An 18,639-nucleotide genomic window follows, 5' to 3' on the forward strand; every position below is an offset into this window, starting at 1 on the left:
TGAGCTGGTTGCCCCATGTTCTTGTTTGTTATCTCTAGCAATGGCCAACCATCTTTGAATCCTCCTGTATTCCACCACTAAACCCCCCCTGCTGGAACAGGTTAAAACATGCTTTTATCACTGGTACAACTCCCAGCCACCCTTTTCCCTTCCTCAAACCTTTTCTATCACCTCCTTCCTGCCAGCAAGCCGTGTGGAAGAAGCATCTCTTGGGATCCAGTGCATCCGCCTGGCTGGCTCCGAGTGACGCAGCTGGGGAGGAGCCGCCTGCAGCCCTGTGCCATGGAGCTTCCTTGGGCCACAGCTCTGACTGCAGCCTTCCCTTAGCAGCCAGGGCTCTGGAGCTGCAGGGTTAATTCGTAACACCTCTCTGCCACTAATTGATCGCATTCAAGAAAAAACACAAAGGGATAACAGCCCAAATGCTGTGGAATGGCTGGTTTTGTACAGTCAGCCTCAGATGGCGTTTGACCCTTAATACAGATGGTTTCACTTAATGGATTTTGTTCCAACAACCCCTGTTCCTGGAAGTGGTTTCAGGATGGGCTGCTCCTCCGTGCCGTTCATGTTTGCTTTTTCTTGCGATGCTACAAGAGGCTGGAGGAGGGCACCTCCAGAAAACACAGTTGCTGCTAATGGGCGCTGCTGGAAGCTTTAGTCTGTTCCAGTTATTGCATTGCAGGTTTGGTGACTCCTCGCAGGTTTCTCACTGAAGTGGTTTGGGGCGCATTGTGCTGCAGAGCTCGCTGAATTTCACTTGTTCTGCTCTGTTGGAGACCTGGGGGAGCCCCTGCACCTTGATGTGGAGCAGCTGGGTGTGCGATCCAAGCCCCTGTTTCCCCAGGGAGGAGCTCCTGGGTGTTCTGACACGGGAAACCTTTCTCTTTCTCCTGGATGCCAATGAAGCATTCCTTTGTGAGTTTGGGGAAGCCTGTCTGGGGGCTGGGCCCTGCTGTGTGGTGGGTGGTTTGTCCTGAAGGCAAGTGGCACCAGGATCTTTGACACTTAGAGAAAGTGGAGGCGCAAGCAGGGTGTTAGCTTTGCCTGCAGTTACAGGGGAATCTGTGGGAATACAGCTGTGGTGTGTCTACTCCATGAGTGTGTGTTTAAGCTGAATGGATAATTTCCCCTTAATTTTTTTTCCTAAAACATTTTTCATCTTAAAAGCCAGATCAAGTGTGAGGGTTTGACACCGAGCAAAAGCGAACCAAGCTATTATCAGCTCATTGCAAAACGATAACCTGCTAATCCTCCCAGCAGCGTGGTGACATCCTTTATCCAGAGCTCCAGGTGTAATTACAAGATGAGAGCTCACATAATCTGGAGGGCTTTTCCTCTCTGTGTTTCTGGATCTGATAACTGCAGCACTGCACAGCTGAGCATTCCCTGTCAGTACGCTGTCTCGCACACACGCTATGGGCGACGCATTGCCTTCGTCCTCTCTCGACACCAGAGCTGCTGCAGATGTCTGTTTCTTTCCCCAAACCTCCTCCTGCTTTGAGATGAAGTTTAAGAGAGGCTCTGCTGACACCCTAACTAACACGCACATCGCCAGCGGATTAGGGAACACTGCAGCTCTTTCACCCTCTGCAAATCCCCGGGCTGTGTTCCAGAAGCAGGACTCGCACAGGCTGAGCTGAACCGAGTAGGGAAGAATTGGGGACTTGTGGCCCACCAGAGCCCAGCTGGCCTGCTTCTCTCATTCCCACCTCTGGTTGGCTCAGGCATAGCTTCCCTGCTCCCGGAATCATGGAGTCATAAAAGACCTCTCAGATCCCCAAGTCCAACCCCAGCCCACCCCACTGCTGTGTCCCTCAGTGCCACATCCCCACAGCTCTGGGACACATCTGGGGACGGTGACCCCAGCGCTTCTGGGCAGCTGTGCCAGTGCAGCACCGCTCCTTCTGAGATGAAAATTTACCTGATATCCAAACTGAACCTCCTTTGGCATGGAGCAGGTTGGAAGCTTGCAGGATGGCAACCTCCTGTTCAGTTGGACTTGTGCACTTTTATTTTCTACCTGGTCTACCTTTTCTTACCTACCACTTTTACTTTCTACACTGGGCAGAAAGTATCTACAGTCTTTCTTCATGACAGCAGCTGTAAACCTCAGCCCACATGTGATGTATCTGTTCTGTGAATGGTTCTGATGAGAGGCAGACAGGTAGGGGAAGGAGGGAGTGAACAGAAAGGAATTTTGGCTGGCTCAAAACGTGTGGATAAGGCAGAATTTGGGGTTATGGCTGATCAGGAGCACAGATCTCATTTTTTATGCTCATTTGTTATTTTTTCATTGCTGTCTCGCATAACTCCTGTACCTGAAAAAGGAGAAAATGGGGAGGCATTCTAGAATCTCATGCCATTTTCTAACTCAATGTAAATACAAGTATTCCATCCTACACATATGGAGGAAACTCATTCAGAAAGGATTTAAATTAAACACTTGTGCTCTGATGAAGCCCGCTTTGGGTTTTTGCTTTGTTTTCATGGTGCAGCCTGGAGGGACTGTTACCTCTCTTCAAAAGAAGAAAACCCCAAAAAACCCCTCACATTAAAATGCTTCTTTGAATGTTGTCTTTGAATGTCTGGGAATGAACAGCAGCATTTCAAACAGCTGTGAAGGTTCAGCAGCAGGCCTCGTGCTGCACCGCACCCCATTACACACAGCAGTGCCTGAAAATGGATGCTTCTCTTCCTGCCCTTGGAGCCGGAGGTGTGTACATGTCTGCGTTTGCTTTTCTCCATGGTGAGATAGCTCAGTTCTGGCTGGAGCCTGAGCCTGTTGGCCCCCATGTTCACCAGAGAACAGAATGCTCCTGCCTCTACGTCACGGCCCCAGCACGGCTCTTCCAACTCCTTATGTTGTGTCCTGACAGCGCAGTGCTGGGGTGGTTGGGGATCGCTGCTGTGGGCACTGCTAATTAACTGGAAGCTTTTCCTTCTTGGTAGTGTATATTTAATTTCGTACAGTGGGAATAATTAGTGCTGTGGAGCACCGGGCATTTCACCTACAAACCTGAGGAAGGTCGAGGGTAGCTGAAAGTGGATAAGCACTAACTGAAGTCATTGTAGATGGGGCTGGTTTTTCTGTTGCTTTCTTTTTTTAAGCACTTCAATTTTCTCCAAAAAATACATCTTCCTGTGAATGAATTGGCTGAAACTCGAATGCCTGATTGGAAGGCACTGTCTTACTAAAACACCACTGACTGTACTTAATAGCAGTTATACAAATGATTAACAGTACTCTCAGGAAGCACGTGTTGTGATCCCATGAAGGCTTTTATCAGTGGACGTTGAGGCTTTTCAGAAGCTGTTATCTCTGTACAGTGACAGGCGCTTTGTTCCTATGTGTGTTACATGAGATTTTCTCCATTTTCTTCATTTTGCTGAATGCTGCCAGCAGCAGAGCAGGGCAGGGAGCCCAGGGCTTCTCGCAGTTCTGCAGTCCTGCCCTGAAACGGGGCTGAGAAGCGAGCCCTGCTCAGAGCCAGCTTGTTGCTCGCTGCTGTGGGACCTCGTTACACATCAACGTTCAGGGCAGTGGAGTTGGATTGGTGCTGGGACTGATGGTACCCCCTGCATGAGCTGTGCCCCGAGCTCCGTGCAGCACGATGGCGTGGTTGGTGCTGTGAGAGGAGAGGTGCTTCATCGGCTCCAGTGACGGCATTCAGTCCTGGCCCTCCCTACCCACACCTTCTCTGGTTCTATGAAAAGGTCCCTGATGTTGGCCAGACCTAATGTGTTCAGTGCAGGCTGCTTCCTGCTGCTTGAATGGAAGGTTTGGAGCCACAGCAACACACGTGTCCGTGATGCTGCTCACTGCCCCAAGACAGCACGGGGGAATATTGCCTCCTCCCCACCCTCCTGGGCCTGCCGAGCCTAAAGCAGCGCAGCGCTCAGAGAACTTGTTTTCATTTCTTCCTCTCTCCTTCCACCCCCTCCTCATGTGTAACTTGATCTCCGAGGCCTGGTCTTCTGCCTTGGCAGATTTTTCAGCTCTTGAGTGGAAGGAATTAACTGCTTAGGTGCTGTCAGAGCGGAGCAGAGCAGGCTGTGCTGGTCCTCCTGGCCACTCAGGGCATCGTGCTGGGGTTGCACAAGGTACCCGTGAAGTCAGCAACTTTGAACACCTCGGTTTAACCTCTGCTTTTATCTTTTTGTTTGCATTTCCATGTATTTTTTCATTAAATAAATTAAATTTAAAAAAAAAAAAAAAAAGGAAATGCTCCCACTCAAATTCTGAGTCAGGATTTGGCAAAGAAACATTGCAAAAAATTTGTTTTCTGATATTTTGCAAGCATGCATCTTTTCTGGCGCTGTGCTGGCTTTAAGCCCTTTGCTCTGGGCTGGCAGAAGATGCTGCATGTGGTCATGCTGCTAAGCTGCTGTCTTCTGCCCACCGCAGCAGCTCTCCCTGCCTGCTCCCTCTCCCACCCCGACCAGGTGATGAAAGTTGAGCAGTCACAACTGGGTGCTTTGTGTTGTCTGGTGTCCTTCAGGTAAGCCCCTGTTTTTTCAGCTCTGAGAGCTGCAAGGTACCTTCTTCTCTTTCATTGCCTGCAGATGTTTTAAAAAGCTTTTAGTGGAAGAGACCAAAAACTTTCAGTGGTTTATAAAGAGCCCCTTTGGACTTGGTTTAATCTCACAGGCTTCAAATGCCAAGGACACAGGCAGCTTTCTGGGGAGCTCACAGCTCTTCTTGCACGGTCTCCCAAAGTCAGCCACTCTGGAGGAATTCAGCAGTACCCTCTGCCTTGTTGCTACCTTAAAAAGGAGGATTCTGCCCTGCTGCTTGCAAGGAATTTCAAATAGCTGCACGTCTCTGTAATCCTACCACTTCTCAGTCCTGAAGATTGCAAATAACAAACATCTGTTAAATCAAGGAGCAAAACCAACAAATGCACATGCTGTATTGCAAAACCTTTGTTGTCTCCTTGGTGCATGCAGTGTGCTCCTTGCAACCTGCTGGGTTTGTTTCTTCCCAGGTGCCAGAGGCAGTGATGTCTCACTGTATGGGCAGAGAGCTCTGGGCTCTTGGTTCTCAGCTGGCTGAGTGAATGAGGAGGGAGGAGTCTTTGCATTCAGGTGTTGACCTGAATGACCTTTGTTTGATAGGATTGTGATGGAGGGCTGCTAGGGGAGTAGGAGAGGGAATACCTGCTCTAAAGAGGTCATAGTGAGAGGGTTTTGGTTTTAATGTGTTATTTTAACTAGCAGTGATATATGCTCTTGTAAACGTGCCAGCTGAGCTTTGAGAAGAGCTTTAAATGGAGGTAGAGTACTGGCCTCCATAAGCATTCCAAACAGGGACTGAAGAAGGAAAGGCAGAGATGTCAGCACAAAAAGCAGGAGGAGAACAGCAGCGGCATTCGTGCAGAGCACTGCTGGGGGGAGTCAGACCACTGAAGGCACAAAGGTTCATGGCACAGAGCAGAAAGCAGCCTCAGCCTGTCCTTGTGTGTCCAGTGCTGCTTGCAGGGCCTGAGTGATTCCTCCTGATCCCCAAAAAAGCATCAGCCAGAGATCTTTCAGCATCCTGGTCGCTCCTCCTTATGCATGTGAGCAAACATGGGCAGTCTTAGTGAGCTCATGCAGTCACTCCACGTGCAGCCACTGGCAGGGGCTGTTCTCACCCTCACCTGTGATGTGGCAGGTATTGCTAATAAAGCATGGGCGTCACTGCCTGTCTGTGCAGTGCTGCCACTGATGAGGAAGCAGCGGCTGTCTGGGTGCCTTGGAAGAAGTGATGTTGTCCCTTGGATTCCAGAGTATCTAAGGGTAGATGGAGAAGTGTAGCGGTGGGGGATCTGAGAACCCAAAGGGAAAGCAAGATCTGTCAGACAAAATGGAGCACCCTTGGGAAAACTGGCAATATTGCATTTGCTGTCAGATAAAAGCTCAGCTTTGGTACAGCTGGGTCTGTAGCACACGCTGTGTCATTCGTATATTTCAACATAGGTTTCTTTGATCATTTCCATATACTCATAGATTTATAATCAGGTAATGGCGTTCGAATGCGTCATGTGGCTGTGGGATTTCATCAGAAAAGAGTGACCCATGAGTGCTCAAAATTACAAATAACCTTTGTACTGGATAAGAATAATGCATCTTACAAATGATGTGAATCAGTTATTTGTTGCTCTGTGCATCCACAGACAGCAGAGTGCTTTACAGCCTACGTTCAGTTCCTTTACACCTGTGGGGAAATTCTCAGCTGCAGTTACAGAAGAGCTAGATAAGGCACAGGTAATCCATAATGGTAAGGAATATTGCTCTTTTCCTGGTAGTCTCCTTTGCCCCTTTCCTTTGCCCACTGTTTTGGGCTCCAATTCAAGTGACTTCGAGTTGAATGCACCTATGAGAAAATCCCCAGCATTTGTGCCTTCCAACTGCGTCATCTTTCTGTGCTTCAGAAGAGTGTTTTAAAATGAAGGTTTGGTTTTAAATGGGTGACGAGCACTCAAGCTGTTTTTAATGGTATCACAAGAAAATTGGCTCCAGCTGTTAGTGGGGTGGGACCAGGCCAAAACTCACTTTCTGCTCATGGAGCCCAGTCCTTTCACTGCTGCTGTCATGCGTGTGGATGTAATCGCTCACTTGGAGAAAGCTGTCCTCAAATGTTGCACAGCTTTAAGAACACGATGAATAAAATAGTCTCTTAGAAGAAGCTCAGACATTAAAGCAGTTGGCTAAAGAGGCTTACGCTCATGTATGAGCATAAACAATAAGGGCTGATGGTGTACTGGGTTGCGTTAGCAAGAACATAGCCAGCAGGTCAAAAAGAGTGATTATTTCCCTCTTCGGAGCTGGCAAAGCCACATCTGCAGGGCTGTGTTCTGTGCCCTCCTTGTACCAGGAGATGTCATAGCAGTGCAGGTCAGGGCTGCCTGGGGGCAGGTGATGCTTGGGGCTGAACTGCCTGTGCGGAAGGGAAGGGAAAAGGAAAGGGAAAAGGAAGGGAAGGGAAGGTAAAGGTTAGAAAAGGGAAGGGAAAGGGAAGGCATCACGCTCTGTATGGCAAAGCAAAACTGTTCTGCCATTCTGTAGCAGAGAGACCGAGTTGAAGATTGCATTAGTCACTCCATAGTCCAAAAGTCTGCACGCTTTTCATGACAGATTTTACTCTAAGATGCGTATACAACAAACATAAGAGGGATTAATAGATGTCAGCCCTAAGAGTAGCAGCGTTTGTGTGACACTGCCAATGTGGCTTTTATTTGTGTATCGCCAGCTAATTTCATGGCATGCAGTAAGTGCAGAGAGTGCTTGCTCTGAAGCATTTACGGTCTGGCTTGCCATGACTTAAATGAGGAAGCGCAGAGGGATGAAGTTTGTAGCAGAGGGACCACACAAGCTTGTCTGTGTGGAACAATAAAGGAAATTAATTTTAGGGTTTATCTACAGAGGAAATTATCCCAGGATAGCTCTTTGTGCTCAGCTCTCTGAGTGGAGGCATTGCTCCAATAGCGAGGTTCTTCTGCAAGTGGGTTAATTTAATTTGAAACGAGGCATTCTTCTTCTGGAATACCAACCCCAGGAGTTCACCAGGAGAGTAATCTGCCTCCATTCTGCCGGCGCTGCTGTAGGAACCCTCATTGTGTTGGCTGGGTGCTGCTGCCTCCGTACTTCCAGGGGAATTTTATGGGAATTCCACGCTCCTACAGCTGAACTCGAGGCAGGAGGGGGATGCTCGTCACATGCAGACATTGCGTGCATGATGCTGGGTCTGCTCTTCAAATGTTGCTTCACCCTGGTTCCCTGAGCATGATGTGGGCCTCAGCACAGGATGGCCAGCTCAGCTTTTAGCTGCTCTTTTATTTCTCCCAGTTCTGCACTGTCTTTTTGTCTCAGTGCCTTCTGAAGCTAGGTGGGCAGGGAGCAAGTGGGGGGGGTCGTCAGTTTCCTTTGAGCCTCTTTTGCTTCCATGGGATGGAAACCCTCCTCTAGGAGTGGAGAGAGGAAGAGAAGGCCTGGGGATAGCATCGTGGTCCCCAGTGTACACGCAGCCAGGTGGAGCACCAGCTGCACCTTGACTCTTCCCATGCTTGCCTGAATTCCAGGAAGCTGAGATTCTCTCTTCCCTGCTTTGTCAGATGGGAATGCCCATGTTATCTTTGAGAAGAAGAAGGAAAGCAGTTCAAACGCCGTGCTGGCCTTACCATAAATACTTCTCTGCTAGAAGTGGTGTGGCTGCTTTATTTAAACAAATGCTGTTACTGCAGTTCTGCATGGGCTGAGGACTGACCACTTCTTTCCCGTGGATCAGAAGACTGAAGCAGTGTCATCTGCAGAGTGATGGGAGTTCGCTGTCTCAATGGCAGGGTCCTCAGGTGCTGGAAAGCAGAAGAGCAGGAGGCAGCCTGTAACCTCGCGTGGGCCTTCCTTGGCCTTTCTGCTCCGGGGGCACCTCGTGCTCTGAGCACACAAGCTTTGGGAAGTGAATGGGGATCTTGTAGCAACAAAAAACCCGCAGCTGTGTGCACAGCCAGTCCGGTCTCCTTTATCAACAGCTACCTACCTGGAATACGTGCCGATGTGGAGCATCCAGATGCCGAACGTGCGTGCCTCCCCAGCCGGCAGCAGCAGGGTTAAGGAGCGAGGGCGTAGCTTTGCTGCCTGCCGTCAGGAGGCCGTCAGGAGGCCGGCGCGGAGCTGAGGCGCGGAGGCTGAAGGGGGCCCTTTGTTGGCAGCGCTCAGCACCCAGCGCCGTGCCCTCCTGCCGCAGCGGGATGGCTGCAGTCCTGTCCGGGCCGGGGCGCAGCCGGGCCCCATGGGCTCTGCGCCTCTCGGGTTTGCCCTTTTAAGTGGTGCGGGGAGCATTTCTACCGGGTAACTTTGAGCGAGAGGAGCTGAAAGGAAGAAAGGAGACCGTACAGCTGAGGCCAAACTCTAACAAATGAAAATGTTGGAGATTTGCTTGAAATTGGTGGGCTGCAAGTCGAAGAAGGGGCTCTCTTCTTCCTCCAGCTGCTACTTGGAAGGTGAGCGGGATGGGAGGCCCCTTTGGGGACACGGGGAGGCCCTTTTGGGGATGCGGGGAAGCCCTTCGGGGGTACAGGGACAGTTTCTGGGGATACGGGGAGGCTTTTTGGGGAGCTGGGAGCCCACTGCCATCCCAGGAGCCGCGGGGTTGTGTGTGCATGACTTTGGGACCAGGTGATTTTCATTAAGCGCAGCATACAAAGGGAGCCTGGCTCTACCATTTATGGTTGTGAAATGTCAAGTGATCCCATGGCCGATCCAACAAACAAAGCCGTCTCCGTGGGCCTGGGCTTTGGTTGTGCCCGGAGAAGGATCTCACTTCCCTTGGAGTGAAGGGAATAAAGTTACTCTGGGCTATGGAGGAGAATCTAGATGAAAATCAACTTGCTGAATACAGCAAAGTACTTTCCATGTGCGTTACTCGCAGGCTGTTGGTTCGTTTTGGCTGTCCCTCTCTGCTGGCATTTCCCAGGCGGCCATACAGCTGAATTTACGTGGGTGATCGCTTTGAAAAAGTGAATTTGAGTTACCCCTGTGACTGTAGGAATTGAAACGTTGAATTAATTGAATTAACACTCGTGGTGGGCTGGAGCTGGGTGCCTGGGGCTGGAGGTGATGTGCAGGGGAGCCCAGCGTGGTCCCATTGGGCACAGCACCACCCGGGAGCTGTGTCCCCTCCGCCGTGGCCTTGCTCTGTGCAATGCCAGGGCTTTGGCCGGGCCCCAGGAGGCCACAGCCCGCTGTGCTGTGTTGGGCCCATGCATTCCTCGGCTTCTTTTGTGTCGCTGGATGGAACTTTGGTAAAAATAAGCTGCGTGCCAGGAGTACTTTGCTAACTCATCAAATCAGAGGGAAGAAATGCAGCCACCTGACCGCGCGCAGCCTATCGCCGGCGGCTCTTGCTCAACTCTCGAATATTCAGCGGAGAAATGTTCCTCAAATTCATAGTTCAGGAATCTGAAAAACTACAAATGGCTGCTCACGGCACACCGAGCCGAAGGGATCTCATAGCAGGAGGCTGTGCTCGTGGGATGCGTGCAGTGGCTCTGAATAACTTGGCGGTTGTCAAGGGGCTTTTTTCGCTCGGTTCTCTTATCTATTTCAATCCGTTTTAAAAGTTTCACAAACGTAGTGATGGGCGGATGTGTGAACGGTGTTGATTGTTCCAAATGGTTCGGCCAGCTTTTTGGTGCACCAAACCTCTGTTTGTGGCACTTTGGTGCTGTGGTCCCCTGGGCCCAGCTGGAGCTGATGTTACAGGGTGTTACCCAGGCTGTTTGTCCAAGGTTTCCCTGTTGTATGTGCTACAGCCACTCCCCCTCCCCACTTTGCAATGCAGTTGCATAATAGGATTAGAACGCAGTTTGATTTGCTCCATGTAGGCAGTATCGAGTTAACAACACAATCAGGCCCAGTAAATACTGTGGTATTTTCACCTTCAGCTTCTCTGAGACCGGGGCTGTGTATATATTTTTTATGAAGGGATGGGAAATGAGCCTTGGAAAACTTTAAAATATACTTCTGTCAAAGCAGCTCAGCCTCTTCTCTCAGCACAGCACAGGGCAGAACTGCAGCCAGCACCTAAGGGTGTGTTAAAGCTCCACAACCGAGATCTTAATGCGCTTTCCCTGCTGCTGTGGCAGCTGTTAGGACACAGAGCAGGACCCACTGTGATGCTCATCAGAGGTGGACTTATTGGAAAGCAAAGCAGGAGGTGAAGGGAAAACAAAGGAGTGCTTTCTGTTATTTCTACAGCTGAAGGGGCCCCACACAGCTTTTGTATTCAGGTTGTGGTGAGGTTAAGAGCCCTGGGGAGAGGGCTGAGCAGAAGAGCAGTAGGAGCTTGTGCCAGTGCCCAGTGTGAGGGCACAAGTGAAAGCCATTTGCCTGCCTGTACTTTAGATAGCAGGTTCTTACAGGTGGGGCTCATTTGGGTGGAAACCACTAAAGCTTGCAGGGCAGTCTGGCAGATCCTCAGGAGGGGGATAGGCTTGTGCTGAGGCTATCAGACACATCCTTGGGAGCTGTGTGACATGGCTGGGCTGTTCCCTGCCTGTCTTACTGGAGCTTCTGGAAGGATTATGGAGATTATAGTGATATCACTGGAGGATTACTCTGCTCTTGTCTTTGTTGTATGGGAAGCTGCTGTAGGCATGAGAGGAAAGCTGAGTTGCTTTAGTAGACGAGGAAACTGCAGAGAGAACTGCTTAGAGGTTGAATGGACCGTTGGTTATATGGCAAACCATTTGCAGCTGGGAGGACACTGGGGGTCACTGTCCCTGGAGGTGTGTCAGACCCATGGGGATGGGAACTGAGGGATGTGTCAGTGGGCACGTGGGTTGGGCCTGGGGTGGTGATAGGGCTTTTCCAACCTCAGTGTCTCCGTGTGCCATGGCAGGGTGTGGGCAGAGCACCCTGCATGCTGTGTGTTGGCATTTGGCTGAACTGAGACCTCGGAGATTGTTTTAACGTGATCAAAAATACGTTTGAACTGGTTGTGTGATTACTGAGCTTCCATGCTCGTGTTTTAAGCTGGCCGTTTTTTGCTCTCAGTTTTATCCCCCCTAGTAAATATTGTTTTTGAATGTGAGATATCTGAACTTCTGTCATCTGCTTCCTCCTTTTTGCCTGTGCCAAACTGAATAGTTCCACCCTCACTTCACACCAAGAAAGGGTAAAGAGTAGAAGGGACGAGGCACAGCAAGTACTGCTGCCAATCTGATCTGGAAAGCAGAACGTGTCCATGTCCCAAATAGGGGCTGGAATAGTCTCGCTGCCTTTTTGGGCTTGCTCTACCACTGAAAAGTAGAAACCTTGTTTAAAACCTGTCAGCATCCTCTCTGAAGCTGAAAACTGGTGTAGAGGCACTACTCAAGCCCTTTGTTTTCAAACCGAAGCATTTTCTGCCCTGCCAGCTGTCAGATTGCCCATATATCTTTTTTTTTTCCTTCAGTGTGTTTTGTTACAGTCAGAGCAGAGGAGCTCGGGGAGGAGAAGCCCATAGCCATGGCCTCCCGGGGAAGAGCCTTCTGTTTGTGTCCCCCTTATGTTTTCTGCTCCTCACCTCTTGGCCTCACATCTGCCATCTCTCAGTAGAGTTTTTGCTTTTAAAGAAGTGTTCTGTAGTGGCCTGCTAGTTGTGTGCTTGCTGCAGTGGTTCTTGCCTGTCCCATCCTTATTAAAAAAACCTGGCTGATGATGCTTGTTACTGTTTCCCATGGATTGTGGTGAGAAAAGTATTACGATTTCATACAGCTAGAGCTGTCTTCAGACCTAAAACCGATCATCGCAGACCCACGTTCATCTTCCTTTCTCAGTCCCGAGCTGCTAAAGAAGATGGGGCACTACAGCTCCAAACCTCTGTAGTTCTTGTTCAGTGCTGCCCCTCCCCAGGGCTCTGAAATGGGCAAACCTCACCACTTCTGCTGTGTAAAGAAACCAAACCAAAAGCTTCATTTCTGAAGTTTTCAGAAATACAGAGGTGTCATTTATGATTCAGTTGGATCTAGCCACTCTTTCCCCTTCTTCTCTCAGACATTTTAATCTAAGATTAGGCAGCAGTTTAGTAGCAGACTTAAAAATAAACTCTGAATTTCTGCTAGATCCACTATTCCTCTCTGTACATCCACAACTGTGATCGTCTCTCTGGTGGAAGATGGTATTTACTGTGTTGTTAAAGGGTTACAAATGGAAAATACCCAATGAATGAGCTGTAGTGGAATCTGCAGGCTCGTAGAAGAGTGAACTCTCCAAAAAGAAATTAGCAATGGATGAAAGATAATGGAATGATCTTTCAGTGGGAGTGGGAGAAGCCATGCCATTGAGGGTACTTAGCATTTCTTAAGGCAAAGCACTGCGTTTGACTGTGGGCCCTCTTTGTGTGTGGGCAATGAAGCAGGAACCAGATGCTGTCTGTGGATCCTGGTCCTTTCTCCTGGAAGATAATATTGTTCCATCAGGGATAGGGAATCTGTCAGTGACCAGTAAGGAAATCAGTGGGACAGAGAGGCTGGGATCTTTGGGAGTGCATTAAATCTGCAGTGATTCTGCCCCATATCCTAATTTCTTTTAGGGGAAAAGGAAGGAAGGAGGAAGGTAAGGAGAGGAAAAGCTTTAGACAGCATGTGCTTCGACTCCAAAGAGATTACTGAGTGTATTCTGTTCTCCCTTGCTTTGGAAACCTTGTGGAAAAAATGTGAGCACGGTTTGTAAGAGCACAGGATGTTTGTTTTGCAGGGAGACAGGAGGTCTCCTCCTTCCCCCCAGGACTGCCCCGCAGTCAGCTGTGGCGGAGCTGCTTGTCATGCTGTGCTTCTGCCTCTTTTCCAACCCTTCACTTACATTTTTAAGGGAATTTGCTTGTGTTGGTCTGGACCAGCACTGTTCACATCACAGAACTTCTTACACAGTCCCTAGCAGTGATTCATGGCTTCGCATAAACAGTAATTAGCAGGGATAGCTATGCTTATGAAATCTTTTGGTGTACAAACGTAAATATCTCCTGGTGCAGACTTAATTTAGGGGGGACAAAAAAAAAAAAAAAAGGCATCCATATGGCTGATGCCTCAAAATAAAAGCTCTTGCTCTCTCATTTCCTAGTCTGCTATTGGAGAGTTGTGTTTAGCTGTTGCGAGTGCGGAGCTGAATTACACTGCTGCCCTGGGACTCCTCCCAGGCATCCAGGTGCCACCTGAGCACGGTGCGATGGAATCAAGCTGTGGTTTTGCAGAGATGCAGCAGCAAGCTTTGTGGCTGCCTGGAGGAATCTCAGCTGGGTGATAACCAGTGGAGCTCACCAATGGAGCTGGACTTGCCTCCTGCCGCATCACCGAGTGAGGACACTGCCCTGTGGCACAGCAGCTGGGCTGACTCGTCAGAGACATCTGGTCTATTGAGGGGCTCAGTGGTGCTGTGAAGCTGTAGATAAGACCAGTGTAGGTGGTGAAGAAGCTATAGTGTGTTGGAAAAGACTCTCGTCATAAAATCACAGAACTGTTTGAGTCGGAAGGGACCCTTAAGGGCCATCGTGTCCTACTCCCCTCAATGGACAGGGACAGCACGGCTCTATAGGTGCTCGGAGCCATCCCCTGACCTCGGGTGCCTGCGGGGCTGGGGCACCACCAGCTCTCTGAGCAGCGATGTGAATGAGCTGCACTGTCTGCTGCTCCGAAGCGTGCTCACGTCTGGGCAGATTTACCAGGGGTGTCGCAAAGAGAGGTGAATGCTGCCGACAGCTGGCTGTACAGGGAACCCAGACAGACCTGTCCTCTCCAGTTCTTTTGCATCTTAGATTTGTGTCCTCAATCTGCTAATAGCCTCCTCTAGGGGCCCAGACCTTTAGCAGCGCGTGTTGTCACAGTCCATCAAGCTTCTCCCCCCTCATCCCGCTCCGGGCCGCGCATGGGCCTGGCTGTGCTGGAGGGGAGCCCGCCTTGGATTTCCGGCCTTCCTGTTGAATCAGACCCCACGGGGCAGGCGTTTTCCTTCCTTGCCGAGGTTACGGTCAGCCCACAAGGCGCAGGGCCTGCTGTGTGCTGTGTTGGGCAGCATTGCTGCTCACAGCCGTCTGCCAGCTACGTTTGTGTGGTAAAGTGCTGATAGCTTCCTTTTCTGAAAGGGGATCTCCTGCCTCTGACAGCCCCATCCCCAAAGCATGGATGTGCGTTGTGCGGTCACCCCTGGGCTGACACATTGGCACAGTGTGCAGCCAACCTCCTGGTGACATCCCAGCAGCCTTCCCCAGGCTTTGGAGGGAAGGACTGGCAGGAAGCAGTGGAACCGAATTCTCCAACCTACTTGGATATGCCTGATATTGACTGATTATTACACACCTAATGTGCCTCACTGTGCACGTTTGAAGCTCAGTTTTTGGGAATTGTTTTTTTCTCAAGGCCTGTAAGATTCCTGCAGAGTGCATGGTGCAGCATACGCTCTCGCTGTGTGCTTCTCTTGAGAGCGGCAGGTGGCAGAGAGGTAACAGAAATGGCCCAGCTTTTACTCAAATAAGAGGAGAGATGATTAAAAATAGTATGGACTACAAAAATACATATCTAACTCTGTGTACACCACATCTTATAAATCTCATCCTGCCTGACTTTCAGTGTTTCAAGTTCCGGTGATTTCATTTATAGGGTAATTAAGGGATTTACCTTTTAGAGGTGTCTGCTTATTTCAAGTCTAACCATTGCAGCACTTAGGTAAGACTGAAGGATTTATGGAGAGCCAGCAGCTGACGTGAGCAGCACTGCCTGCAGGCAGAGGGTTTCCTTCTGCTTAACGGCCAGAGCAGGCAGCTCATGTGATGGGAATGGGCTCCGCAGCCACAGCACTGTGTGCATGTGGCAGGAGGTCTGCTGTAAGGGATGATCCATACGTGAGGAACGCGGATGTTGAGAAAATTAGAAGAACTGTAGCACGAGGGCTAAGCAGATGGCTTTTATCAGCAAGAGTGAACCTGCTTTTCTCCCCTTTCTTCCTGCAGAAGCCCTCCAGAGGCCAGTCGTGTCAGATTTTGAGCCCCAGGGGCTGAGTGAAGCCGCTCGCTGGAACTCCAAGGAGAACCTCCTGTCCTGCCCCAGTGAAAATGACCCCCACCTCTTTGTTGCACTGTATGATTTTGTGGCGAGTGGGGACAACACTCTCAGCATAACTAAAGGTAAGAGAATTGTGCAGGCTGGGATCAGGAATCAGCAAGAAGCACTGAAAGGAAAGCCACAGTGGAACAACCGGGTTATACACTACACACTATGGAATTTTTTTACTGTGGGAATTCTTCTTAAACAAATACAAATATTTCTTGAAGTCATAACCTTCTAAAAGGTTAAAACTATTTGAGGTTTTTGCATTGGACAAGATTGTGTCAGAAGGAGGTCTCCACTAAGAACAAGAATTTGAGCTGAGAAATTGAAGTAGGCTGACTTCAGATGCAGGTCTTTGTCATTTTTATTGTTCTCCAGCATGCAGTCCTCCTATGAAAAATGACTGTGCAGATGCAGTGTTTTCTTACTTGATCCTCTCATTCCTTATGTGCACTTCAAGTCTGCTTGCTTGCTAATCAGAACAGATTTTTGCCACTTATCCACTCCTGGTCTAGCCCTATCAAGCCAACTCAGCTCAAATAAAATTTGTTGGAATCTTTTTTTTTAAGCTCAGACAGCATCAGAACTGCTGCAGAACTGCATGAAAATTTCACAGACCCTTGGAGCATGCATGTCATTCTATTTGGCTTCAGTGGTCCACTTAAGCTTAAAGAGACACACGTGGTCAGATACCCATTCTAACGATCTGTAAGCCAGAAATAATCCATCTTTTTACTCTGCTCCTAGATTTGCTGTGTCTAAATGTGTTCTCTGGTTGTGCTTAGGTGAAAAGCTTCGTGTCCTGGGTTACAATCATAATGGCGAATGGTGTGAGGCCCAAACGAAGAATGGACAAGGCTGGGTACCCAGCAACTACATCACCCCAGTGAACAGTTTGGAGAAACACTCCTGGTACCACGGACCGGTGTCACGTAATGCTGCTGAGTACCTCCTGAGCAGCGGCATCAATGGCAGCTTTCTCGTGCGAGAGAGTGAGAGCAGTCCAGGACAGAGATCAATTTCACTGCGCTACGAGGGCAGGGTGTACCACTACAGAATAAACACTGCGTCCGATGGGAAGGTAGGCTGCAGGCTGCCCGTGCTGCCAGAGGAAACCTTGCTGGAGTGCTTTGTGCACTACTGCTCAAGGTCGAGGAGTAATAATTGAAACGTGCAATTGTGAGCCCCGGTCACAGTGTTCAGCATCCGCAGTTATAATGAACTGTGAGCTTCTGACCAGGCTGTGATGAAACGCGCTTATTCCTTTAGCCAGCTGCTGAGATATAACACAGCTCAGTAGCAAACTGCCATCCCAGAGCTACATCAGAGCTGAATGCAGTAGATACCATCAATAAGATGCTATCTGGCAATGGATTTTCATTACAGATGTTCAAAAGAACCTCTGGGAGTGCCAAATCAGAGAAGTCTGTGCCTGTTGCTAATAGCCCTGTAAGTTTAGGAACAGAATACCTTTTGAACTATTCAGCCTCATTTTAAACTATTTTAATTTCTCCACAGTATTTCCATGTGACCACTGAAAATGGATAGGCACCTTCTAATTTGTATGGACCCCTTTTCCAGTGTCATCTTCTTTCTTTTCTATCTTTATGCACTCCAACTGTGCTGCATTTCAATGGATTCTGCAGAGAAACGTTAACATAAGAATGAGGTTTTCCACAGTTTTTTGTTGGAATTTCATGGAAACATTTTGGCTGGCATTAGGTTTCAGCAATTCTTGTTTTTAATGAATCTATTGTGAGCATTACCTCTTCAGATCCTCTGCAGAAGTTGCAGCATGGGTCTGGAGCATGGCTGCTGAGGCTCTTGCCAGCACCTGGTAATTGACAGTTATTGAAAGTGGTATATATCCACGTTACAGTGCTTTGGTTCTTCCTTTTTCCTCCTTTGTAGACGCTCTGTGGTCGAAATCAGCACTGTGAGTTGCAGATGTGCTGCACGCTCAGGGGTGTGCGTGGTGACCTGCAGTATCCTTCCTCCTGCTGTCCCTGTAGCTGATTTCCCTTTGACTCACATGGATGCTGGCAGATGAGCAGTGTGCACATGTGAACGTTCTGAACCCCGGCCTCCCTCAGTCAGTGTAAATAAGCATGTGTCCCTCATGCCATGGCACGTTCTTCATTTTAACTGCAGGAGGTTTCGGCGTATGAAGGCTTTCATCCCAGCAGAGCCGTTTTTATCCCCCCAAAGCAATAATTTGTTCAGCTCTGCATTGCTCAGGTCAACTGTTCATTTCCCACAAAGTTGCTTGAATTGGTGTTTTTTTGATAAAATGTGCAGGTCAGCACAATGCACTAAAACAGACCTGCAGCCGGTGGTGGTTGGAAATGCAAAGCAGAGAAGCAGCAGTGAGCGAGTGCTGGGCTTTGGGAGGAGGTGGCCGTGTGCCGAGGGAAGGGAATTACGCTGTGCCACGCTGCAATTAGCAGCCTGGCATGTTAAGTCTCATTTGTTTCCATTTGTGTTAACAAACTGGGCAGCAGCGCGCTGTCTCTGTGGCCCACCTCCAGCCTGCCGCTCTTCCTTTCACCTGCCAGAGTTTAGGGGTGAGGAGTACAGGCAGCCAATATCTCTGCTTTCCCCTTGTGAAATGGAGGCTGCTGGATCTCAGAGCTGCTGCTGTCATGCTCCATTACCCGTGTTGCAGCACTGCGTGGCTCTGCAGAAGGAAAGCTGCTACCTCCAGCTCCCTGGGCACCTGGGGCTGCCACGGCCTGCTGTATCGTTAGTCAGCCTGTCTGAGGAGCTTAGCGTCAGCAAGTGCTGCAGGAAGGGTGAATGGCTTTGGTGGATTGTGTCCTGCAACTGTGAGAGCAAAGAGCTTTTACAGAAATGTGCACAACAACTGCTTGGCGTGGGGTGTGCCATGCATCGCAGAGCCCTGTGCTGTCTTTTTGCTGTAAGAAAGAGGAAAAGGGAAAGATGGGAGATGTGTACTTCTTAGCTGTAGCACCAGTTTAGCACTGAGATTCAGCATCAGTTCCTCAGGGAGCCTTTTTTTTTCTTTCCCATTTTAATGGGATGTATTCTTCCGGACCACCTCTTAATGTTTTGTGGTTTT

At 49.4% G+C, this 18,639-nt stretch overlaps 1 protein-coding gene across 2 annotated transcripts in view; it reads left to right on the plus strand.

Annotated features, from left to right (window-relative positions):
• The window catches only part of ABL1 (ABL proto-oncogene 1, non-receptor tyrosine kinase), a gene marked incomplete at both ends in the record, with an annotated part of 61,983 nt that overhangs the window by 25,824 nt on the left and 17,520 nt on the right, over positions 1-18,639 (plus strand). The window contains 3 exons of one of the 2 annotated variants that reach the window (XM_079544531.1): positions 8,903-8,981; positions 15,464-15,637; positions 16,346-16,641. In XM_079544531.1, coding sequence (XP_079400657.1) covers positions 8,903-8,981; positions 15,464-15,637; positions 16,346-16,641 — 549 coding nt within the window. Of the gene's footprint in view, positions 1-8,902; positions 8,982-15,463; positions 15,638-16,345; positions 16,642-18,639 lie in introns of those variants that run through there. The other variant, XM_079544530.1, reaches the window with a different exon arrangement.

The sequence above is a fragment of the Tetrao urogallus genome (genome assembly GCF_951394365.1).
Source record: "Tetrao urogallus genome assembly, chromosome: 19".
In the NCBI taxonomy this organism is placed as follows: Eukaryota; Metazoa; Chordata; class Aves; order Galliformes; family Phasianidae; genus Tetrao; species Tetrao urogallus.